General features: G+C 47.9%; 1 protein-coding gene across 3 annotated transcripts in view; it reads left to right on the top strand.

Moving 5' to 3' along the window:
• ASIC2 (acid sensing ion channel subunit 2) overlaps positions 1–26,429 on the top strand; it is a 1,129,045-nt gene that overhangs the window by 843,423 nt on the left and 259,193 nt on the right. Inside the window, exon 1 of one of the 3 annotated variants that reach the window (XM_005583418.4) lies at positions 2,286–4,172. The exons of 1 other annotated variant lie outside the window; for it this stretch is intronic. In XM_005583418.4, coding sequence (XP_005583475.2) covers positions 3,465–4,172 — 708 coding nt within the window. In that variant the 5' untranslated portion in view covers positions 2,286–3,464. Of the gene's footprint in view, positions 1–2,285; positions 4,173–26,429 lie in introns of those variants that run through there. One more of the 3 variants, XM_074018994.1, reaches the window with a different exon arrangement.

Genomic DNA, 26,429 nt, shown 5'->3' with positions numbered 1-26,429 from the left:
GGAAACTTAAAATGTTTTAAAGGCTTTTATAAAATAGAGCTTCATGCCACTCCAGAGTTATGATGCTGGAAGATGGCACATGCTTGTCCTGGTTGCTTCATCAGTAACTGCACTGAGGTCACTAGGTCACCCCACCTTGGCCAAGACACGGGTCACTGTGGCATTTCCAGGACCCTTGAGACCAGGCTGGGAGCACCGGAGTATGAGCCTTTGGTAGAGGCCGCAGTACAGCAGGCAGTTTCAGAACCCTCCCCTCAAAGCCAGCAACAGACATCTTCAACCAACCAAACCCAAAGCCAACTGTCATCAATGACCAATTGCAAAAGGTTTTTCCCCAGATGAGTGAGAAGGGCTTCCAGGTGTGTGTGTGTGTGTGTGTGTGTGTGTGTGTGTTGTGCATGTTACATGTATGTGTGTTGTGTGTAGGTATTATGCAGTATGCATTGGGTATATGTGCATTTGGGTGTATATGTTGGTATACATGTATGTTCATGTATATGTGTGTAGTGTGTGTGTGTGTGTATATGTGTGCTTGTACATGTGTGACTCTGTGGATGTATGTATGTGGGTGAGTGGGAAATGAGGGGCTCAGAGGTCCTCTTCTCCAGAGACCAGCTGCAGGAAGTCATCACGCTGCAGGGGTGCCCTCAGGTCAGTGGGGAGGGAAAACCCACCCCAGCACTGCTTCTCTCCTGCTTTGAAACCCACAGCTCATTCAACAGATCTGGCCAACTCATCCCTAATTCATCATTACAAAGAGGGTAAAACTCCTTTCCTCACCCAAATCTCTGCTTCTCCAAGCCTCTTCTCCCCCAAAGGATACACACTTCGGTTCTTCTTCCACTGGAGTGTCCTCCCACCTTTGGAGTCCCTTCACACTGCCTCCCCCACCAAATTCTACTCTCTGGATAATGTCTGGAAAACGCCTTTATCTCATGGAGTAATGGGGCTCCAAGTGTTCCCTGCCCCAGCAAGGCCTCAGTGAGTCAACTATTTGGGAAACATGGGTAGAGTCCTACTGTGCACCCTACATGCCCAGCCAGCCACAAGAGCAAGACTCCCACCCTGCCCTCAAGGTGCTTGGTCGGGAGAATGAAAACTGTAAGGCCTTGTGGTGCAGTAGAAAGAGCTAGAGCTTTGGGGACCTGGGTGCTGAATCCAGATCTACCACTTACAGGCTGTGTGACCTTGGGTAAGTACTTGGCCTCCCTAATCTCACCTCTGAAATGGAGCTAGCAGTGCACTATGTGTCTCATCCATCCTCCCAAACAAGTCAAGGCAAAATATTAAATATTAAAAAGACCAAATCAAAGAGTCTAAAGTGCCCAGAGGTTAGTGGGATATCCTGGGCCCATCCAGGATGGAAGGGTGACATTATCAGACAACCAGCGGGCTGCCGGATCCCAGCGAGGGGAATGGGAAAGATGGAGTCTCCTGTCCCTGGAAGTCCCACTCCTCCTTCCCACTCTCTTGGAGAGCTGTGCTTGGCAGACTGGGCCAGGGCTGAGCAATAGGCACTTCCAGGGAAGGGGCTGGGGCACACATGGAATGCCCCTAAGAGGCTGAGGGGAGAATTGTCCCACTGAACCTACCCTGCTCGCAATGCCTCAACACACATACTCATTACATACACACACACATACACACATACACACATGCACATACACACACACATAAAACACACCACATCTAGAAACCCTGATATCCACCCACACATCAACACATCCATTTCAAACCCAGGACTCACTAAGTGCACACACACACACGGAACATACATGTCACCATAGACATTACATCCCGCATGCACCACACTCTAATGGCCACAGCACGCCACCCGCAGACATGCTCACATTCAAGAGTTTCACAGAAATGCCCATTCACACATACACAATGTACATCCTACGCACACCCAATACTTGGCACCACACTCGCAATCGTGTTCAAATGCCCACACTACACAGCAACTTGCTCTCTCCACAGCCCCTCTCACACACTCAGGAGTCCTCTCACCCCTGTCTACACTGCGGCCACATCAACACAATGGTTATACTACTTATCTCTCCCACAAGCCCACACACAGGAGCACATCTGTATAGCGCATCCCCATCCCGCTCCCCACCACACCCCACCCCCGCACCCGGCCGACTCCTGCAAGAGGCTTCCCGCTCGGTGTGCAGCGGCCACAGTGGCCAGGAATTAAAATGCAGCGAGGAGGAGCCGGGCGCGTCAGCACCGCGTCTCCAGGAGCGCACGGCGCTCACGGTCGCCGCCGCCCCGCCCGCCCCGAGCCGCGGGGCCAGCGAGCGGAGGAGCAGGTGCTCGGAGCCCAGCCGCGCCAGCGTCGCGCGGCCGCTGCCCAAGTTCGCCTGGGGCCCGAAGAGGGTTCTCCCAGGCAACCGGGGAAGGAGCTTAGCCGGCGTCACGGCCACCGTGAGCTCGGAGTCTTGAGAGGAGAAGGGCGCGCGGAGCAGCGAGTCCGGGTCACCCCCGGGAGGTGTTGGCGGGGCTCCGCAGTCCCCAGCTCTTGTCGCCGCCGGGGCAGAGAGAAGAGGCAAGAGACAGCAAGGCCGGGCTTTTCTGGAGACGCGAGGCACCTGGGAGAGCCGAGGCGAGAAGCGACACTTCCCTGCAGCTAGCATCCTTGAAGGGGCCCGGCGGCGAACAGCCTCCCGCAGGACGCCCTGAGAAGCTCTCAGCCCCAGGCGAGAGCGGGCGCCTGGCAGGACTTAGGCGCGGGACTTGGGGAAGCCTAAGCGGGTCTCTGCCGAGCGCAGCCCGGGGAGCAGTGACAAGGAAGGGTCCTGGAGGGCAAGGGAAAGAAGGCGGCAGCCGGCAAGGCGACCACTCACCCCCGTACACACCCACCCCGCCCGCCCAGCCAGGAGCTGCGGTGCGCCTCTGGGGGCGCTCGTTCCTTGGCGCCTTCTCTCCCGTGTCCCAGCACCGCTGGGCTACGGGCCGGGCTGGTGGGATCCCTGGGGATGTCCAGATCAGGCATGGTGGCCGAGTGGCCCTTCTCCCAGGACCAGCGTAAAAGCTGGGGTTAAGCGGGGCAGGGGGGACTCGGCTCAGGGTCCCCCGAGGTCCAGGACGAGGGGAGGCGGGCGCAGCACCCAGGGACTGGAGAGGCGGCTCCCTGTGGGACCCCTCCAGAAGTAGTGCCCGGCGCCGGGCATCCTCCAGGAAGACCAGGGACCGGGAGAGTCTGGGAGGCGCTCGGGAGAGGCCACTGCCAGGAGCTGCGGGCTGAGGCGGCGCTCAGTCCCGGGCGGGCGCCCGCGGAGGCGGCAGCGGCGGCGCCGGACGGGCATGCCGCGCCATCGGAGCTCCTTTCGGGCGCACGCTTCCCTGGCGCGGGCTGCGCGCGGCTGCCGCTGCTGCTGCTTCCACTGCTGCTGCGGACTCCCATGGCGGCTCCACCCGGCCGGGGCCGCCGCCGCTGCCGCCAGCCGCGGGCTGAATGAATGAGCCGGAGCGGCGGAGCCGGGCTGCCCGCGGCCGCGCTCACCGGCCCGGGACGCTTCCGCATGGCCCGCGAGGAGCCGGCGCCCGCGGCGGTGGCGGCGGCCGGGCAGCCCGGGGGCGGCAGAGGCGGCGAGCGGGCGCTGCAGGGGCCAGGGGTCGCCCGCAGGGGGCGGCCGTCGCTGAGCCGCGCTAAACTGCACGGGCTGCGGCACATGTGTGCCGGGCGCACGGCGGCGGGGGGCTCCTTCCAGCGGCGGGCGCTGTGGGTGCTGGCCTTCTGTACATCCCTCGGCTTGCTGCTGTCCTGGTCCTCGAACCGCTTGCTCTACTGGCTCAGCTTCCCGTCGCACACGCGGGTGCACCGCGAGTGGAGCCGCCAGTTACCCTTCCCCGCCGTCACCGTGTGCAACAACAACCCCCTGCGCTTCCCGCGCCTCTCCAAGGGGGACCTCTACTATGCCGGCCACTGGCTCGGGCTGCTGCTGCCCAACCGCACCGCGCGCCCGCTCGTCAGCGAGCTGCTGCGCGGCGACGAGCCGCGCCGCCAGTGGTTCCGCAAGCTGGCTGACTTCCGCCTCTTCCTGCCGCCGCGCCACTTCGAGGGCATCAGCGCCGCCTTCATGGACCGCCTGGGCCACCAGCTTGAGGACATGCTGCTCTCCTGCAAGTACCGCGGCGAGCTCTGCGGCCCACACAACTTCTCCTCCGTGAGTTGCCCTGCGCGCGAACCCTCTCCCTCTGCGCCCCACTCCCCGGGAGTCAGGAGGCCTGGTGTTCCGCCCTCTTGGGGCTGTCCCCAGGCCTCTTGCAGTGTTACCACTCCACGATCCCAAGGCAGAACCCACTCGTGGGTCCTCTGAGTCTTCTCCTGCAGGTTTTGAGAACTTGGGCTTAACTGTAGGAGGAGTCGCCTCCCACCAGTGGGAGCTCCCCTGTCCCAGCCCCTCCTTCCAGGGTCAGCCCCCAAACCCCTCATTCTACTCCGTATGGGCCCGTCTGTGAATATTAGTCAGCCTCCTTCTTCCTGACCTCAACTCCAGACCCACAGGACTCCAAGAAACTGCTCTGTCTGGAGTGTAGATAGATCTCTTAAGTGCGGACTTGTTGTCTTAGGGAAAACCAACAGACGGCTCTTTTTTTTTTTTTATTTAAAAAAAAAAAAAAAAAAGAAGCTCTTCAAAAATGGACCGTCAGAAGAATCACGCAGAGTCCCTAAGCAGGCCTACGATCCTAAGCAGCTTATGTCTTCCAAGTTCCCAAACACTTAGACTCTAGGAGAACTTGGGAGGAAACTCCCAGAAAACCAACACTGAAGCTGTAGACAGTTTGGTGGGGGAGGCAGCAGCATGCTTTGGCTACTTTTTCAAAGTGCAGGAGTCTTGAGCATCCAGCCGAACTGAGCAGCGGTGGGCCAGGGTTGGGCCCTTCACCTGGCCTCCATCCCCCATAAAATGTAAGTGTGGGTCTTCTGGTCTGGAGGAATGCTCTGGAGTTGAGAAAGCATCCTAGCAGGGATGTGGATGCAAACAGCCGCGGCCAGGAGAAGCTGTGCTCAGGGTTTGTAAACCATTTGCTGTGCCGGTTCCCTCACGCTGTGGGTCTGGATAACGCAGCTGTTGGACAGAAGGTATCTGCCTTGTGCAGTCTGCCTTGGAGGAGTTCTGGTGCCAGGCCCCAGCATGATGCACGCCTGTCCAGTCATTCATGTGTAAATGTCCCTTAGGTGGGTTTGGGCTTTTCCACTAGTACAGGGAAGGTTGCTGTGTGTGTTTATTGGTAGTGCTCTGATGGTGATTTTACCAGCTCTGATTCATCACTCTTGAGATCCTCATTTCCGACAAAGCTTATTTTGGAATGGTAAAGAGATGCCACGGTTCCAACAGGTGTTGGCATGACGCCGGTCAGGCCAGGTCTCTCATTGGCTGATTGGATTATTCCTTGTCTAGGAAGGCAACCCTGACTTCAATCTTGTCTTGCTGGCTTTGCTTTAAGCTTGTATATTTAGTAGCCCTGAATTATCCACTCTGAAAACATTCCTTATTTCCTGGGCTTTTCAGCTGGCCTTTAAAGAATATCTACTTGCTGACTCCCTGCTTTGGCAAGTAGGAGATGCTGTTAACATATGCTTCTAAGTGATTTCTTCCAGGACTCCAAGCACAATTCTGAGTTCCACGAAGGTGAAGGAATGAGGGCAGCGATCTCTTGTTTATTGTTTTTTTGCTGATCACTAATTAGCAGCCTCAAGAGTTAAAGTTCAAGGTTACGTCCACGTAGCAGCAGGCTCTCACTCCAGTACTAAGTTTTACAGCAGGCCCATCAGATGTAATTCTGAAAATCTGACTATTGCTTTGCAAAGTGTGTGGAATTGCATTCTAACAGCCTCTATGCACTTTTGATATTCACCACAGCCCTGCATTAACAATGAGTTTTATTCCCATTTTTAAAATAAGAAAAATGAAGCTCTAAAAGCTGTCCAATGCTCAGAGCCAGCAAGTTCAAAGTCCAACTTTGCATACCACTAATTGCATTACACAGAAACCATATGTACCCTTCCTCTCTGAACTTGGGCCTCTCTTCTCTCAGAGGACTCTTACACAGGACTCTTGCCCTCTCCCCCACCTCTACTCCTAGGAATCCTATCCCTCCTAGGAGCTGGGATAGTGGAAAGTAGAGCCACCCCAGGTGGCCCAGGTCGTCAGAGTCTTGGCAGCATGCCACTGAGGCATGCAGAGGACACAGTCCCTTCAGGAGCTACCTGACTTCAACCTCAGCAACAGGCATAGCCATGAGTTGCGTGGGTCAATTGTTAGGGAGTTGAAGAGAGTAAGGTCCTTCCCATTGGGACACACCCTTCTCTTACCTCCCTGTACTCTGAGTCCCCGCCTTTGAAGAGTTTGCAGGCACACACACACCCAAGCAAAAGTATTACCTCCATTCCTCAAATGTATGTGTTCCTGGAGACTCAGGTGACCCCTAGTGGCTTCCTATAATGGCCCAGTCCTGGGAGTACCCAGCCCCTTAAAGTTGTATGCTATAGGTTTTTCCAAGGACCTCAGAACTAAAGGCTTCACCCCTCTATCTGTAGAAGCCAGAAGCTATTTCAGGGGAGCCCCAAATATACAGCAGGCCCGTCAGGAACATTTTCCTGGCTTAATTCCTGGCTCCTGGCTTAATTCCTCTAGAGAACACCAGTGAAATGCATTTCAGTGAGAAGCAGGCCACTTCTGGGCATTTATTCCTTTTGGGGACAGAGAAGGGAAAGTGGAAAACAAGATGCCAAGCACCCCCCCAGACACCTGTGCTCCCCAATCCTAAGAGGACTAGAGCAACAGGTGAAAGATGGAGTTCTAGAGGAGGCCTTTGGGGGGATGTGCCAGCTGTCCCTAAGTCCCATTTCAACCAGTTAGTCCCTTGGTCTGGAAATAAACCTGGCAGGGGAGGGGGGTGTCTGTTGGGTCTTATCCTCTAGGCCCACTCGAGATGTATTTAGTTGCAGTGCCTCTCTTTGTTGCAGCTGTGCAAGAGTTAATCTCTCAGCAGTCAGATAAAGCAGCTTGGCTTCTGAATGCCTGTGTTGTTTCCCTGGCATCAGCTGTGGACTCGAGCTCTGCACACTCTGGCCCTTCTGGGGTTTCCTGGGTCAGAAGAAGGGAGCCTTCCCAGTAATTGGGTGGGATGCAAAACAGTGAGGCTGAGCTAGCTGGGCACTGGGACTTTGGAAGAAGAACCAGGGGGGTGGAACAGAAACCAACAGAGGCCAATCTGACGTCCACTGCAAGAACAAGGAGCAATGGCTCTCTCTCTGGCAGATGACATGGTTCAGGGGAGAGTGCCAGCCAGATCTCAGCGCGGGTTTTTGGTGCTGCCATTTCCTAGCTGTGTGCCTTGGTCATACACTTTGCTCCCTGAGCCTCTGGTAATAATTCCTGCCTCAGAGATCTGGGATGAAGATAACATATGAGCAATAACTGGCGTGTGCCTGGACAGCAGTAGGTGCTCAATATTCAAGAGCCATTGTCATAATGTGGATAAAGTGTTCAGCTCAGTGTCTTGACATCTGATGGTAGCAGTTACTAATTACTATTCATATAATTATCATATTTTATTATAACCACTTACCTGAGTAGAGGTATATGCTCATTTTCTAGTTCATTCGTTCAATCAACCAATGTCTCTTGAAGGTCAACTATATACTAAGTTCTGTACTAGCTGCTGGGGGTATAAAATTAAATAAGGCTTGGTACATGCCCTTTGGGAGCTCACAGTGTTGTTGAGGACAGATGTGTGAATAGATGCCAGGAGCGTACAGAGGTGCTGTGTGGGCTCCAAGGATCAGACTGAGGATCTTCGATGGTTTGTTGAAGGAGGTGGTGTCTCAGCTGAATCTTGAAGAATAAGTAGAAGCTCTAAAGTAGGGAAGGAGAGAAAGAGGACTTCAGGGTGAGGGGACAGGAGTCCAAATGCAAGAGTACAGAGACATGAAATGATGAGATTGAACGCATGCATTCTAGGCCCTGAGCCTAGTTGAGGGTGGCCGGAGGGAAGGGCTGGATGTGCTGAGATGGGAGTTGGGCTGAGGGGTGATGATGCAATTGTGTAATGGGTGCCTGGAGACCAAACTAAAGTTTTTGAACTTTGTAGCAAAACTCTGACTTCTTTTCCTACTGGTTGAGAGACCTCATCTGTGTCCCAAACACCCCAGCTGCCACCCTGTTCCTAACTCTATGAGGGGCCACTCCTCCCTGCACAACCGCCTTTTCAAGAGTTAACCTTGAGTTCAGATTTTGGACCACTCATATGTACTGAAAGCCAAGAAAACAACGTTTAGTTTCTTCACATTTTGTCACATCAGACAAGCTGGCTGCTACTTGCCAGGACAGAAAGCAAGAAATCATTTCAGCAATGTATTGTTTAAAATCAGCTAACTCTGTTGAAAAGGCACTAGGCCAGGCAGTCCAGCAGTTGGGAGGATGGATAGGTTTAGGGAATCAAGAAAGATACTTTTGTCTTTAGAGAAAGAGGAATAAATGAGCTAATACATGTGAGGTGCTTAGACCCATTCCTGGCCCTAAGTAAGCACTCAAGAAATGTGAGCTATTTCCATTATTATGACTTGCAGTGAGCATTTTTAGTGAGGGACAAAGGCAAATAGCATTGGGCAGCTGTGATGTGCCAGACTCTGGCTGGGCATGTTTCATGTCATCTCAATTCTCTGCAATAACCCTGGAAGACTGTGTGAAAATCTACATTTTATAAATGGGGGAACTGCAGTGCTGGGATCATCTGTAATCCACCTGAAGTCACAGACTCTGCAGGTAGCAAAGCTTGGATTTGAACCCAAGTCCTCATGACTGCAAAGGTGCATGCACATTCTGCAGCTGCATGAGGAAGGAGTCCAACAGTAGGAGGCAGAGTGTGTCCTGGGAAGTCCAGCCCAGCCTCAGCTTTTCCCTGGCTAGTTGAGTGACTTTGGTCTCAGGATTCTCCTGTTTAATATGAGGGCATGAGTCAAATGACCAATGGGATTTAGCTGAAAAGTTCTCTATTCAAGTGGGCAGTCAGGGGAACAGAGAGCTCAAATAGTGCAGATGGTGTGAGTTTTTCAGCCAACCATTTATTTTCTTTGCAGAGCTGCAACAGTAATTAAGGGGGGAAATGTACAAGTTATTGAAGTGCTAGAGACAGGACGGTGATTAAATAGACATTTATACAAGGAACATGAAAAGACCTCCACCAGTTATTTGACTTTGGGGAAATTAGTTTAGGGAATCAAATGTAAACTCTGCCCAGGTCTGCAGATATCCAAACTGACCAATGTCAGGATGATTCTGATAGTGGCTATTTTGGGGCCACTGTGGCCAGTTATAAAGGCATCAATCAGATGTCTGCCCAATGGAGAAAGGCTGGAGGAATAGCCAGGACATTTGCTTCATGTGTCAGTTGTCTTCATTCTCCTAAGTGATTTGCTTGGATGAACTACTCAAAAATTAAGTCAACCAATGCATATTAAGCACCTACTATGTGCCAGGCACTGAGCCACCAAGATGACCATAAGTCTGATCTGTTTCTGGTAAATAGGCTTGCAACAGTCAATGTGCCTCATTGGAGTGACTGAGTCTAAAAGGAGCTGTCTGTTATACAGGGAGTGGGGTTGGAATGCAACAGCCTAGAATTTGTATTGGGTACCTGTTACATAAACAGTCACATTCCATTTTAACAGCATGAATGAGTGTCATGGAACCCTGCTTACAGACGAGAAAGCCGAGGCTCAGGGAGGTACAAAGTCACGCATCTGGGAAGTAGTGGAGTCAAGATTCAACCAAAGATCAGTCCAGCTTCAAAGCCCATGTTCTTTCCTATGGCTCCATTCTGCCAACACTCAGAGATGCTGATAAGAACAAATCCTTTCATGGAGGCTACCATTCACAATCTTCCAAGCCTTGAAGTTTTTTTCACTGTAAGTTGCTGTTGGCCTTGGAGAGTCATCCTGGGTTCCAAGACCTGCAATCCTGAGAGGGAAAGACGGTTCGTAATCGGACAAGATCACTAATGAACTTGTATCCTCCTCTGCCCTCAGACAAATGGAAGAGAAGTAGATCTATGGAGGAGAATCTGCCCAGGAGTAGTGAAAAAAAGTTTTAATTGTGCCACAACCTCAACTAAATTACTATTCTCATTCTTTCAAGGACACTGGTAGCTTGAAGTCCTGCATGAGGAAATGGTGCCAAATTGAGTTCCAGCTCGGGCCTGTGCTAACAAATAGATGACTCACTCATAATTGGAACATGAATTGTTGGTAAAACAAATAGAGACTGCTAACGTACTCAGGAAGTTTGTTCTCCTGAGCATGTCAAATATCTCCCCTGACACCATTGTTTACACTATTAATTTGCCTTGTAAATTTGTTTCCTCCGATTCCACACACATTTATTGAGCTCCTTCTTTCTGCCAGACACTTTCACATTCATTATTTTATTTCCGCTGACAACGGAGCGAGAAAAACGTATTCTTTTGTCCCTGATACCAAAAAGAAAACTGAGGCACAGAGTGATTCAGTACCTTGGTCAAGGTCACAGAAGCCCTGACCTTAGGGTTCCAAAGTCAATGCACTGCATCACAATTGTTCCTGCAAAAGATCTTGGTGCAGCTTTGGCCAGACAAACCTGCATTTGTAATCAGCAGAAGCTTAATTTATTATACCTGGATAGGATATGATAATGTACATTGCTATCTCTGCAGTAATGGAGGATGCTGATTACACTCTATTGCCTGCCTAACTCCAGAGGTAGGAGTGACTTGCCGGAGGTCACTCAGCACAGGAATACAACAAGAGCCAGCATTTGAAATAAGGTCTCCTAAGGCCCCATATACCTTTTCTTCCTCCAGCACCTCTGTTGCTGGTCAGTGTGAGTTTGAGATTTCACCTGACCTGGAAGATTGTCTTAAGGAAAAAGTGATGGGCTTGTGAGTACTTTGCAGAAAAGAACTGGTACTAAACTGCTGCACCACACTCCAGTTGGCAGTGGACAGGTGTGGAGTCCTTAAGGGGGCTACGCTCCTCAAACTTGAGCATGTCTGGGTTACTAGGCCCTCAACAGAGACCCTGATTCAGTAGGTTGGAGCAGGGTGTGAGATTTGCATTTCTAACAAGCTCCCAGCTGGTACAGATGCTGCTGGTCCACGAACCACACTTGCTTTGAGAGACAGGGCTGTGGGCTCCTGGAAGCCCTGTGAATGCTGATAAGGAGGGATCCCTGTGGTTCAGCCATATCCAATTCATTGGATCTATAAAAGTGCATGTGGGATGAGCATCCTAGAGTAAAGCAAATAAGTGTGCCTGGGGAGCGGTCCTGGGCTCCCCAGTGAACCCAAGAGAATGTGCAATATCAGAAGCATCAGTGCTCTGGGGGAAGCCCTCTGCCACAACAGAGCAGGGTTAACAGAGGGCCAGGGCCTAGCTGGAGTGTCAGTCAAACCAAAGTTCTAAGGCCATGTGGTAGGCTGAATGATGGCCCCTCAACGATGCCCATGACCTCATCCCTAGAATCTGTGAATACATTACCCTATGTAGAAAAGGGACTTTGCAGATGTGATTTTTAAGTTAAGGATTTTGAGATAGGGAGAATATCCTGGGTTATCTGGATGGGCCCAGTGTAATCTTAGGTCCTTAAAAGTGACAAAAGGAGACGGGAGAATCAGAGTGAGAGGAGATGTAACTGCAGAAGCAGAGGTCAGAGACAAAGAGGCCAGGCGCGGTGGCTCATGCCTGTAATCCCAGCACTTTGAGAAGCCGAGGTGGCAGATCACTTGAGGTCAGGAGTTCAAGACCAGTCTGGCCAACATGGTGAAACACCATCTCTACTAAAAATTCAAAAATTAGCTGGGTCTGATGGCAGGCACCTGTAGTCCCAGCTACTCAGGAGGCTGAGGCAGGAAAATCACTTGAACCTGGGAGGTGGAGGTTACAATGAGCCAAGACTGCACCACTACACTCCAGCCTGGACAACAGAGCAAGACTCTGTCACATACACACACACACACACACACACACACACACACACACACAAAGTCGGAGAAAAAGAGAGAGATTTGAAAGTGTTACTTTGATGGCTTTGAAGATGGAAGAGGGGGCACAAATTAGGGAAGATGGGTGGCCTCTAGATGCTGGAAAAGCCAAGGAAACAGATTTTGCCCTAAAGCCTCCAGAAGGAACACAGCTTTGCTGGCACTTTGATTTTAGCTGGTAAGACTCATTTCAGACTTCCGACCTCCAGAACTATAAGATAATAAATGTATGTTGTTTGAAGCCAGTAAAGTTTGTGTAATTTGTTACAGCAAGAATTGGAAATTAATAGAAGCCTCATTTGTTTCTGATGTACAAAACACTTTCTATTGCAGACCTGAATCCACATTAGTGAACGAGGCTGGGTAATTTTGCCGCAGGATCTGTCCAAAATTCAAGAAAATAAAAGAATGTGTAACAAACACGCATCTAGTTTCAGAAATAGCTTGGGAGTATTTTAACCACACTTACATAATGCAAGATTGGGAAGTTGGACTCCAGAAACTTAGAAAGGAGGTGGTTAGGGGAAGTAGAAAGGAGATTACCTCAGGAGTCAGACAGACTCAAGTTCAAATCCCAGCGTTGCCAGGTATTGTGTTGGCTGGGTGGCTGTTAGAGAGCTGCTTACCCTTACTGAGACTCGTTTGGCTCATGACTTCATATTACAAAGGAGGATCCTGAGGCCAAAGTCACCCAGCCATTCAAGCAAAGAGAAGGGTGGACTGGACTTCCCAAGACACAGCCTGCCTCCCACCAATGCGTTCCTTCTTCATTTAGCTACAGTAAGAGCTTTTGTTTCCTCATTTGCAAAACACAGACCATACTCTTTGTGTAGGGCTGTTTCAAAACTTAAAAAGCATATGTTAATCCCTTTAAACATTATTAAGAGCCAGCCATAGGCTAGTGTTTGTGGATAAATGTTGAGTATAAATACAGAAAGTGTTCCTACTCTCTTGTATGTAAAGGCAGAGCACAGGTGTGTGAGTGCTAAATAAATGTGAGTTATCACTGTCATCTTCATCATCCTTATCATCATTAAAATAGGCCATTCCCCTCAATTCTTCCAAGAAAGACTTTTAAGGCCATAGAAGAGTAGTCTTCAATGGCCTTCTATGTATTGTTACAATTCTAGCCAAGAAACATTATGTCGTTTTCATATCACACCTCTCTGGGTAGGTCAGAGCCCTTTTGTGTCTCTTCCCCATTCAGTACTCTGATCAAAATTAAAAATCAGAGAGGGAGATTGAGTTGCTCAAGGTCACACCGCAGGTCACTGGGAAGCTTCAAATAGACTGTAAGGAGATTCATGCTTAAGCCTACAGATGACACTTTTTTATCACAGCAATATCAGTTTGTTCCTCTGTAAATTCTCTCTTCTTCCAAAATATGTATTCTGGCCATCCCCATTTGATTCTGATGGCATATCTGATCTGAAAGTTGTTGATACTCTGATCTTTGAAAGTGAAGGGTTTAATCTTCTCTTGGAACCCCTCCCAATGAAAATTATTTTCCCACTTTGAAATGGCACGGGCATCCACTGTGAACTCACATCCATAAATCTAAGCCTACTGCTCAGGAAAGCAGATGAGGTTTGATTCTGCTTCTCAGCACAGTCTCACAGAGAAAATTATGGAAAGAATTTGATTTATAGAACCACCTCAAAGGCTCTGGAGTGAGACGCGTGTTTATTCACTTTATTACCATTTATTTTACACTATCTCTTTACGCTCCCTGCACATGGATTTGAAAGATGATTTGGATAGATGCTTATAACCAGTCAGATTGCGTGGTTCTGTTAAGGCACATGGCTGCCAACATCTCGGGTTGGGGGATCCTCATACCAGTGTTGGGGGTCAGGCCCAGCCTCTAACAAACAGATGTGGAGACTCTAGCCCAGAGTTCTTGTCTGAACTTTCCCAGCTCTATGTTTGTATGGTACTTAGTGTGGATCTCCAGCTGCAACCGCAGGATGTATACAGGCAGGCTTGATTTAAGATTCAAATATCTCAGAACAGCTGGGGATATTTAACATCACTATAATTACATTACATTTTTGATGGTGCATGGAGAGCCTTTTTTTGTTGTTGTTGAATATTCTATGAGCATCAAATATTTTAACCAGCCGGGGAAACATGACTGCATTTTTCACATCCAAGTAGTTTTGTTTTTATAATTCCGGCCGGGGATGAGTGTTTCGGGCTCTCATCTTTTGCCACGTCTTTGGAACAGCAAGAGCAATGTCTCCTACGCTCTTAGGTGGGCTATGATGCTGGGGAAAGACAAATATGGAGGAGGGATGTGTAGGCACCCGCTATGTGCCAGGAGTGAGGAGGGGTCGGCTCACCAAAAGTGGCCTTGCTAGTAAATGATGTAGCTGAGATCTCTACAAAGGCAAGTCTAGCAACTTAGGTGGAATGGGTTGCCAGGAAGTGGGACACAGGAGAGGGATAAAGGAAGGCTGCTACGTGGCTCTGTGCCTCCCATTTGTTATCTTCTTTAATCCTCAGGACAATACTCTGGGGTTATACCCATTTTACCAATGAGGAAACCAAAGTTCAGAAGGTTAATGGAAAGAGTGGTGATGAGGACCTGCATCTCACACTCTTAAAAGATAGCATTTGGAATATTCACTGCACACCATCACAACTGTCTAATTAAAAAAAAAAATTATAGAGTTGTGGTCTTGCTGTATTACCTAGGCAGGTCTAGAACTCCTGGGCTCAAGCAGTCCTCCCCCTCAGCCTCCCAAAGTGCTGGGATTACAGGTGTGAGCCACCATGCTAGACTGGAATTTTTAATTTATGTTGACCCCTGGCTACCTCACTCCCATTGCCCCTCTCTCCTGCTCCATGTTCCAAGAATTTTAACCAGCCAACAAGCCAGGAAAGTATCTACTACCTTGACCAACCTCCCGTTTCCCACTCTCCTGGATTTATGAGTTCATGGCCCAAAGTCACAAAGCTAAGTCACTGATGAGCTGCTTATCTCTATTCCAAGGAATTTTCCACCTTCCATGTCCTTGCTTCCTTTCCCCTGGATTCCCTGATCCACTGTCTCTGCCTCTGATGCCCTGTCTGTTCTAGACGACTTGGTGCTTAGATATGCCCAGAATATGCCTGGAAGGATGCCTGAGATCTGATAGCAGGCTGCCTCTGAGGAGGGGCCTGGAAGATGGGGTGCAGAAGGAGAGAGGGAGCCCTGCTTCTCACTCTTCACTCTTATCTATGACCTGAATATTTTTAGCCACGTGTGTGTGTAACTTACAACAAATCAACATATAAGACAAAAGAAAAATACTGTTTCTAAAAATCTCATCTCTTCTGTGGTTATCTGAGGCCACTTTTCCATATAAATCATCTGTAGGCAAAGGGATGCTTTCCACCCTTTCAACCACGCAAAACTCACTTTGTTTATGCCCCTCTGATAACCCTTTCCTTTCTCGGTCTTTTATTGCAATCCTATGCATTGACTCAGATTCCCCTTCCTCAGCTATCATCTCCTTGAGGGCAAGGGCCATGTCTGGTTTTATCCTGTAGCTGTCTGGGCACCTAACGCTGTGCCTTGTAAGTGACAAGTTCCCTGTCTGAATATTGAATTGTTGAAACAGGAAAAAGGATGGTTCCACCAAAAAAAAAAATATGTGGACTCATTCGTTCATTCATTCATTCATTCATTCAATAAAGAGTTATGGCAAATGATCATAGGCCAGGGATCCCGGGGGGATATGGGATATGGAGGGAAATGGAGCTGACCCTCCTTCACAGAGCTCTCATCCGGATCTGTGCTTTCGAAGTCTTCCCAAAGATCAGAACGATGGGAAGGGCTGGTTTAAAAATCCCTCGCTCCAAACCAGAACTATTGAATCAGAATTTATGGGGGAGCAGCCCATCAAATTTTTTTTTTGGGGACAGAGTCTGGCCCTGTCACCCAGGATGGAGTGCAAGGGCCTGATCTCAGCTCAGGCAGTCCTCTTGCCTCAGCCTCTCAAGTAGCTGGGACTACAGACATGCACCACCGTGCCTAACTGATTTTTCCATTGGTCTATTTTTAACAGACACCCCCAGGTGATTAAGGATTTTAGAAAAACATTGTATGTTGGGGGGTAGAGGAGCAGATAATATGTAAATAAACAAATAAATGAACAAGACTGCTTCCAATATTAATAAATGCTGTGAAGGAAAAAAAGAATGAATAAGGGCATCTGATAGGGAACAGCAGGGGTTGCCTGAAGCCAGGGAGCAGGGGAGGATCGATTATCTGAGGAAGTGACATCTTCGCTGAGATCAGGAAGATGAGAAGGGGAAGCTATGCAGAGATCCGGAAAAGGATTCCAAACAGGGTAACAGCCAACTAAAGGCCCCCAGTTGGAGAAGTATCTGTCTTCTTCCTTCCCACACTGGAAAACCCAATTCCAGTCACTCAATCGCTTGTTCTTTGTACTGTGGGTACATCTGGCTCCTTCCAAAATGTGACTGCCTCTCTCTCACCCACACAGTATGAGAGAACAGCCTGATTCTAGCAGCTTTGGAAATATTGACCTCCGGAATGCTAATGTAACATAGCTTTAGGTCCTTAGGCCGAACTTTCCTTTAAAAAATAACTCCAAGTGAGTGGAAAAAAACTGCAGCAGGAGGAATCCAATCACAAATCCCTGTCTAAGGGCAGCTCAGTGAGACCAACTTAGCCAGGCCCTTTTCTTTGGAGTATTCCATTCTGGGTAATTAGCACCGCGTTCCTCTGCTGATTAATCTTCACGAGGGCAAAGGTCTTAAGCCTTTGATGTTCAGAGAGAGTTTCCTCATTCAGCCTCCAAAATGTTAGGTCAGGATGGCCGGTTGCCCACAGCAAAAACAGACCCTTTCCCTGGCATCGAGTTTCGCAGAGAACTTGCAAATCTTTCACTTCCGTTGGTCTTCCGGATAACCACGTGCTTTAGTAAAGCAAATCGAAGTGCTCCTGTTTTACAGGTGGGGCAGCTAAGCCCAGAGAAGAGAACTGACTTGCCCAAGGTTACCCAGCTGGTACCAAAGCCAGGTGGGTTCTGATTCCTGTTCCAGAACTTTCCTGACTCATGGTGGTGAATTGCCACTGGGAGTTTAAATATGTGTCCTTCTCCAAGTCTCAAAGTCAGTGTCACCTCCTAGGGGAAGTCTTCCCTGATCTCAAAGGAGAGCACTGTGAAACCTGGTCAGAGGGAATTGAATCTTTGTGGCTGGGAGGGCCCACAGTGCCACCTGGGTCATCTACAGACAGAATGTCTCAAACTTCAATAGCTTTTATGTGCATGAGAGTCACCTGGGAATATTGCAATAACACAGATTCTGGCTTAGTAGGTGGAGCCTGAGATTCTGCATTCCTCTCAAGCTCCTAAGTGACACCGATACCACAGGTACATGGACCACATTTTATGTAGCAAGGATCTACAAGGCTAGAGGCAAAAGCAGGATGGAAAAAAAGAGAAAGAAGGGCCTCTGTCCCCAGACAGACCTGAGTGCATATCAACCCTGCCACTTTATTCTTTTACAATAAATCATCCCTTTGCACAGCGTTCAAAGCCCACCTTGTCCTGAATCCTGCTCTGAGAAGCACAGCTGCTTCTCCCAGGCTAGACTGTCAGGCTGCTGCTGCTGCTTAGATGTGCAGACAGCACAGCAATTGGTAAGTTCCTATTAAGGATAACTGTTTCCTTTATCTTTATATGATACTGAAATGACAAGTCATTGAGGGAGTCCATATGAATGGAGAAATGGCAATGGAGTCACATACCTCCAAAAAGAGTTAGTTCCTGTGAGGATGAGCTGCTAGGTATTTCTGCTCCCTTTTCTGATTTTGTGGATATCAGTAAATGTGACAATGACAGGTGAGAATCCAAGGAGAGCCTCTGGCTTGATCACAGTAATCAGTTTTTGTCTTTGAGCAGCTTGTTGCTACTGAGGGGGGAGAAAGTCTTCAATTAAGGGAGCCGTGCCAATAACAGGGCATTTCTAGGTAATGCAGCTAGAAGCCTTCACTTTTGTTGTTACAAGGCCATTAGTTAGAATTGCTAAGGTTGTTTGCAAACCATGCCTTAGCTTATTCATTCAATTAAGTCATTCATACCCTCATTTGTTTTTTCAGCCATTCGTTCCTTTGCTCACTCTTTTATTCATTCACTGATTGACAGCTACATTTACTCATGCATACATTTATTAAGTACCTTCTATATACCAGGCACTGTGCCAGCCTCTAAGGAATCAAAGTGAATATACTCCAGGTCATCAAGTCAATCTCCCCTGCCCCCATAGTATCCCATATCCAGGCAACAAACTAGACCCCTCAATGGCCTCTCCAGTCTGGTGCTGAAAAACTGGACCAGCCATTTATCTTTTGTCTAAAATCTTCCCTGCCTAAAATTATCATGTGGTTCCCTGTTGCCTACAAGAGAAGGCCAAGCACCCAGGTAATCTCCAGACTGTCACCCCCACATATGCATTCCGCCATGTTGAGCTGCCAGGATTCACTGTATCTACCGTGTTCTTCCAAGCCTTTCCATATGCTGTTCCCTCTGTCTGGAATGTCCTGTAACCCCCTGGTCTTCCCTGTGCTGCATACAGCCACTGATGCCCTGAGAGACTACCATGGAGTGGGTAAGGGTAAGGGCACCTGAGTTCAAGTCTTCACTTTCCCATAGACAGATTTTACGGAAGTCTGTGCAAGCAGTTTCACGTCCATTCTCCATTTGGATTTGCACAACTCTAGGGAAAGGTAACGAAAGAGTTCCAAATCCCAGGCAACTGGAGTGACTTGCTCAAGGTCACGAAGCAAGAGTCCAGGTCTAAGCTACAACCTAGCTCTTCTCACTCCCTTTTCAGGGCTGATGCTAGTTTACGACACACACAAAGAAGACGTTAGCCATTGGGAGTCATTAATTGATACCTGTAGCCATTTTTATTACTTTCCACTGAAGTCTAGAAGGATATGCTCTGGCCAGACAAGTAAGCTGCAGAGGAGAACTGAGGTTATTGTGTGATGATTCAGGTTTTCGTAAAAGCAGGTTTTGCCTGAGATATTTAAATAACTCAGTGACTGCTGCCCCATCCAGGAGAGGACAACCAGGCAGTGGTATATGACTTCTGGGTGGGAGGGGAATTGTGTGGGAGGCGGGAGTCAGGCTTCCAGAGAGAAATTACCATTTTGTATTTATTACTTTGGCTGGCAGGAGTGCCGCAGGGACAGGCTTGCTAATACGTTGGATAATTGCCTCAGTTCACCACTTCATTTTGCAGTGTGTAGACCAGCCCAGTACCTAGAGCTCTCTCTGGGGGCATGAGGTGCTGGTGAGGAGGCGTGGGGAGTGGGAGAAATGAGGAGGGGTGGTGTCTATCCTCAGGTACTAGGGGGCACCAGGATCATCAGGTCACTTTGACCACAAGTGCAGAGTGACAAGAGTGGAGGAAGAGTCCCAAGCTAGGAACCAGGAGACCAGAGTTGCACTCTACCACTAACTTCTGGACAACCCTGGATCCTTAGCTGCCCCTCTCTGGGCCTCTAGTGCCCATTCGGAAAATAAAGGATATCATAAGTCAGTATTTTTCAACTCTGGCTGCACATTAGAATCATCTGGATAATTTTTTAAAAAAAATTACTAAAGCCCAAGCTCAACCCCCAGAGATTCTGATTTCATTGGCTTGGAGTCAAGACCAAGCATGGGTGTTTTTTAGCTGGAGTTGAGTCACTGATCTATGCAATCTTTCTTAAAATCGACATTCTAGGATTCCGTGTTGTCAAAAAAGGCAACAAGTCAGTGACCTTGAGATCCAAGGTCACGTGTTTCCATGTTTAGAGTTTTGCTATCAGTTATTTGTACCTGCTGGATTATTTGTACTATCTCTCCCCAGTTAAGTTTCCTCTTATCAGTGAATGTTGGAGAACTATACACTAAGAAACAGGAGGTTTCACTTCTGGTCTTTTTCGTATTAGCTCTGTGGCATGGGCAAGTCAATGTCAGCTCCCTGGGCCTCAATTTCCTCATCCCCAGCTAATGAGAAAGCATCTGGCCCCTGCCTACCTGTAAGCAGGTGTTGGAGCAGAGTTGGTTTTACAATGCTGCCTGGTTTACAAAGCTTTTTCCCACCCAGAGCCTGAGATCAGCCTGAGTAGAGAATACTCTTCCATTTTCATAGATGAGAAAACAGATGCTCAAAGTGGTCAGATCACTTGCCCAAGGTCATCCAGCCAGTATGAAATGGAAACAGACAGATGTCAGTTCAGATCCTATCAATGTCACTTCCAAATTAACTTTGACTAGTTTGTTAACATTTCTGCACCTCAGTTTCCTTATCTGTAAAATGGACATAAATACCACCCATTGCCTTCCCACAGAGTGACTGTGAGGAAGAAAAATGATGACAAGGCAGAATTTGTGGAGTCTGGCACAAAGCAGATGCTCAATTAATATTTCCTTCCTCCACCTCCCCCAGTCATTTCTCCCATTCTCCCTTTAGTCTTTTTTCTCCCTGCCCCCCAAGAACCGCCCCCCTCACTTTTTGAACTTTTCAAGGACTGGCACCTCGAGAGGCAATTCGCTGAGCGTGACCTTGGGCAAGTTATTTAATCCCTCTCTGCCTCAATTCCCCCATCTGTAAAAAGGGGATAATGTCAGCATTTGCAATTGTGAGGGCTAAATGAATTGAGAGGATGGCTTCCATCATGGAACTTTGGCTGTTATTGTTCTGTTTCTTTAAGGCCTTCCTTCTCCTCACTGGGTCCTGGCATGAAGCAGTACTCCCCACCTCCACCCCCTCCAGTGGTTGTTGAGTGAACAAGGGAGGGATCCCTCCAGGCAGAGGGACAATAAACAAGCCCCTCTCCCAGGTCCTTCCTGTGTTGTCAGCTGTGACAGCTCTGCTGAGTACACACAGCCCCCAGGGTTCCTGGGCAGAGAGTAACAACCCTATATTAGGGGATTGCTTACTATCTTGAGATGGGAAAAACAGAAAAAGCTATAAATATGGAGGATTCATCTGTGATAAGTCATGGTTAGAAACCCCAGCTATATAACTTTTTAATTCTCCACTCCAGCTTGTAAGCTCACGCAGTAAAAACAGTCGCTAGTAATTTATTTTTTTCTACTCTTTTAATTTTGTAATTTTTTTTCTTTAACCAAAAAAAGTCCTCCTAAACTCACCTTAAGCTTTTCTTTTTCCTCCGCTTAGCAGTCATAAAATCTGGCCATGGATTACAATTTAAAAGCTATCTCTTTTCCTACATTGCCAGAATGAAAATGTGCAAACTCGGGGGCAATTTCTTAACTAAGTGTTGTTGAAACAGGAGTAAGTCCTGGACTCTGTTTGCATCACCTGTCTCCAGATGGAAAGGAGGCTGGCATGGAGGGAGGCAGTTCAGTCAAAAGGAAAAGAAACTCTGCAAGGGTATCTTGGAGCTAAATGATCTCCTCCCAGGGCTCAGTTTTCTCATTTGTAAAAACTTGATGAAAAAATAGTGACAAACCTCCCTCACTGTAATGTTCTGAGAAACCAAAGAGATAATGTATAAAAAATTGTTTTGTTCAATGTAAAGCGTCATAAGCATGTTGCAGATTATTGCTACTACTGACGATGATGATGATGGTGATGATGGTGGATGATGATGGTGATGACAGTGTTGGTGATGGTGATGATGCTGACGATGACGATGATGGAGGTATGGTGGTCATGGTGATGATGACAATACAACCATGTGCAGGGTAGGGCTTATGGGTTTATGTGATAAGATGAGGATTTTCCTCAGAGCCTTGTATATCTCTATGTACACAAAATAGGTGCTCAGTAAAGAATTGTTCATGTAAAATCTATTTCAGAATTCAGCTTACCTCTCAGAAGTTTAGGTCATTTATTCAGTAAGAGTTAATTAAGTGCCTACTGTGTGCTAGCTCCTGTTAGCACTGGACCACAGCAAACAAACAACAGACAAAATCCTTGCCTTCATGAGGCTTATAGTTTAGGAGACAATGGGTTGGAATGGGATGGTAAAGGCAGATGGTAAACATGTAAACAAATGCCATAATTTCAGATGATAATGAGCGCTCTGAAGACAACAAAATAGGATGATAGGATAGAGAGAAATGGAAACGGATGTTTGTAAAATGCTTTAGCTCATTAGCTCATGTAGTCAAGAAGCCCTGCATAAAGAGGTGGCATTTGAGCTGAGACCAAGATGATAGGGGGATGCAATCAAGGGAAGACCTAGAGGCAAGGTGCTCTGGGCAGAAGAGATACAGTGCCAAGTCTCTGAGATGAGAATGAACTTGGTTTGTCCAAAAAATAGAAAAAAGGCCTGTATGTCTTAAGCAGAGTAGAAGAGGAAGAGAGTGGTATGAGCTGAAGTTGGAGAGGTAGGTGCAGGCCAAATGCCAAGGCTTGTAGGCTGGGCTGAACTTGGAGATGACTCCCAGCGCAATGAGAAGCCATTGGAGGGCTTAGGAATGAGAGTGCCATGAGTTAATATGCCCTGCAAGAATATCGTTCTGGCTTCAGAGACTGGATGAGCATGGATAAGAATGGAGGCTGGATGACAAGTTAGGAAGCAGATACAATACTTGGGATGAGAGATGCTGGTGGACTGGACTAGGGTTTTGGTGATGGAGGTGGTGAGCATAGTCCAATTTGGCATATATTGGAGGTGGGTCCAGTGAGACTTGATGGTGGACTGGTAGTAGAGGGTGATAAAAGCAGGGCTCAAGAATAACTCCCAGGTTGTGGGCCTGAGCTGTTGGGCTGATCCTGGTAACATGAACTGAGAATGGAAGGCTGGGGGAGATTAGATATGGGTACTGAGAGAGGTGGGAGGCGAATTCAACGTTTGGGATTTGTTGAGATTGAAATAACTATTGGGTATCCTAGTAAGTAGTTGAACACATAAGCCTGGAGCTCCAGAGGAGGTCAGGACAGGAGACTGGGATTTGGAAGTCGTGGTGGAATAGCGGCATTTAGTCAGTGGGACTGGGTGGGATCGCGTAAGTTGAGTGTGTTGACAGAGAAGAGCAGCAGGCTGAGCACTGGGTCCTGGATTTGCCAACATTTAGGGGTCTGGAAGTAGAGGAGCAGGCAAAGGAGGGTGAGAGGGAACAGTCAGGGAGGTAGGAGGGAAATCTAGAGGGCACTGACCTAAGGGAGAGGGGTACAAATGGGGCGTGGTCAGCTCTGTGCAACAGTGAGCTGCCAACAAAGGACAGGCTTCTCCCCTATTTAGAAGCAGGAGGCTGTGCAGCGTAGGGGTTGGAAGCATAGGTTTCGGAACCAAATGCACTTAAACCCAGGTCCGGGGGGTGCCATTTCTTGTCTTTCTGACTTTGAGCAAGCACTAACATCCTGGATCCTTAGCTTCCTCCTCTGCACAGCATTATTGTGCAGTTTATCCAAGATGTTGTCTTTAAAGTGCTTAGCACTGGGCCTGGCATAGAGTACGTGCTCAATAAACAGAAGCTATTTGTCTTCTTCCTGAAACTGTTCACGTGAGTAGAGTCATCGTCAGTGAGACACACTGCAGAAGGACTCAGGTTAGGAAGGGAAGATTTCATTTGGGCAATCCAGCCCTTGTCAGGGTTGGAAATGAAGTTGTCTTTAAGTTTCAGACAGGTGATGTAAGAAGTAGACAGGTGGAAGTGGATAGGGGCAGTAACACCATTGCCTGGCTGGAGCACACACACCCAGCCTAGAGGCATCCTAGGTTAAAATGTTTAAAGCCCCATGCAGGCTAGATGAAACCCATTCTCAGGCCCAGAACAGCTCACATGCATTTGGGACTCCGTTTAGATGATGATAGACCAGAGAAGAATTTTAAACAGGGTGTATGAGATTGACAGTATCAAATTTGCATTTCAGAAAGACCACTCTGGCAGCAAGGCAGGGAGAGAATACAAGGGGGTGCGGGTCTAGTCCAAGGCAGGGAGAGAAACCAGGGAACTCTGTGCTCAGGTGAGGGGGACCGGGATGAGGAAATGGGCTGATTATAACATAATTAGCTCTATGATCAGTATGCAGGCTTATCATTTCAAAATGTAAAGATGATTATATGATTAAAGGTTTTTTCGTTTTAATGGAAGTAACTTGCCAACCTGGGGGTTTACTGGGTGGGTGGTCGGAGAAAAAGGTAAGGTATTAATTTTTAACCAATTGACTTTGCAATGAGTTAGTTTATTGATTCAAAAAAATCACTCACTGTAGACAGTAAAAGTTGTAAATGAGATTAGTGTCTGGTTAGAGTGAATGCTAAGTGAAGGGGCCCAGGAGGCTTCCCTCATTTGACTGGAGAGAAGTCTTGCATGGATGGAGCAGAGAGGCATCTGGGCTGGCCCACAGAGCCTGCTGGGACCAGGCACATGGCTGGAGGGAGTGCGCTCAGATCTGAAACTACTCCTCTGCTCTCTCTGAAGAAGTGGTTGAACTTTAAGCAATAAGGTGATCTAAGCTGACCAAACACAGAAACTAGTTTTACTACCATTCCTAGTGTTTTTAAATGCACAAAGTAGAAAAAGGAAGAAAGGAAGGAAGGAAGGAAGGAAGGAAGGAAGGAAGGAAGGAAGGAAGGAAGGAAGGAAGGAAGGAAGGAAGGAAAGGAGGGAAGGAGGGAGGGAGCCCTTAGTTTCCAAAAACAATGAAAGACCTTAAAACCCGTGGTGTGCAACACACAGCTGGCTTCCTGGGGGGGACCAGATCCTACGCTTCAGGCCAGGGAGCTGGTGTGTTTTGGGGATAGGGGAGGGTGATAATCACCTGAAGCCCAAGAGAGGGTCCTTGCATAAAGGACTATTGACGGGGGTGTCGTTTCTGTGTTTCCCCCCTCCCGTGGGATGCCACTTGGTATATCATTTCTGTTAAGAGTAGAAAACTCTATCCAGAAGCCCAAGGAAGCTAGGTATCTGCCAGGGGTTCTAGGTGGGGATCGGGGAGATGAATCTCCCACAATAACTAGAGTCTGCAAGCCTGCATCATGTGTGAGTGTAGGATCTGGATTTATTATACTACCCACGTGGCATAAGAATCTCAAGTCAAAAAATAAACACAAAAACTGGTCTGAATCTGGTGAAATATGGCGCCCCAGGAGAGCAAGTAGCCAGAATAGTTCTTCTAGGGCACTCCTCACAATGCACTTCCTGCAGGCACAGAAGAAAGACATATCAACATCACACCTGTTCATATACTCATTAAATGTAGTGCTAGAATGCACCTGTCTCATCCAACCCTCTCCTTCTGTAAAGATGGAAACGAAGTCCCAAGGAGGGGTGTTGACTTGCCCAAGGTCACACGATGTATTTGTGTTAGGAAATGCTGGGGGAAAGAGCAAGGGTCTTGGGCGTGGTAAGACCTGAGTCTTAATCTCTGTCCTGTCATTTAGTAGATGTGACCTAGGTGAAGCTGCATAAACTTTCTGAGCTTCAGTTTCCCCATCCACAAAATGGAATCATGGACATCTACTTTGCAGGATGGTTGGGAAATAAGGGATATGTCTCTGGTAAAAGTGCTTCAGATGGTGCTAGGTGCTCTATATGTGTTAGTGTCCTTCAAACTTTGCTCTTAAAAAAATCCCCTCCAAAGTGCCCTTTCAAGTCCCAGTTGACCTTGATGACATCTTTATCTACTGGAACACCTGTCTTGTGTTAATTAGCACTAAATTTCTTATTGTTATAGAGTTAATTTTTTAGCTCCAAATCCTGGCTTTTGAAGTTCCATTTAACTTTGTGTATTTTGATTGTCCTTACTTATTTCCTACTGGTCCTCAATACTCTAGGAGACTGGGGAATGGATGGATGGGTGAATAGATGAATGAATAAATGTATGTATGGATGAATGGATGGATGGATGGAGGGATGGCAGATGGATGAGCAAATGGATGATGGATGGGATGGATGGATGATGGAAAGATGAATGGATGATGGGTGGATAAAAGATGGGTGGATATCCATTAGGGTTTGCTGGTTGTAAACAATAGAAGCTGATCTTGGCTAAATTAAGCAAAAGGGATTATATTGGAAAGATATCAGATTGCTCACAGAATCAATAGAAAGGCTGGAAAATGAGACTGAAAAAAGCAGGAAATGATATACAATGGCAATAATCACTTCTCTGTCAGGTCAGGGCTGTGTCCCTGGAATGAATGAACACCAGGCATTTCTCATGCACAAGCCTAACTGCATTCAAAAGTCAAAGTCCTTTGTCAGTGTATCTTGGGTCACATGTCCCTTGATTCATAAGCCCTTTAGGCATGCACGGTGAGGAACAGATAATTTCCCAAAAGAAATTAAGATCTTTTGACCAAAAGAAGAGAGAATAGCTGCTAGGTGCTCAGAACCCAACCACCACCCACATCAGAGGGAATGGATAAATCTTCAGTTCCTTCAAGGGAACACCAGGGACTGTGTCTT

Source organism: Macaca fascicularis, chromosome 16 (genome assembly GCF_037993035.2).
Source record: "Macaca fascicularis isolate 582-1 chromosome 16, T2T-MFA8v1.1".
NCBI classification, from domain to species: Eukaryota; Metazoa; Chordata; class Mammalia; order Primates; family Cercopithecidae; genus Macaca; species Macaca fascicularis.
This window is presented reverse-complemented; position numbering and strand designations above follow the sequence as displayed.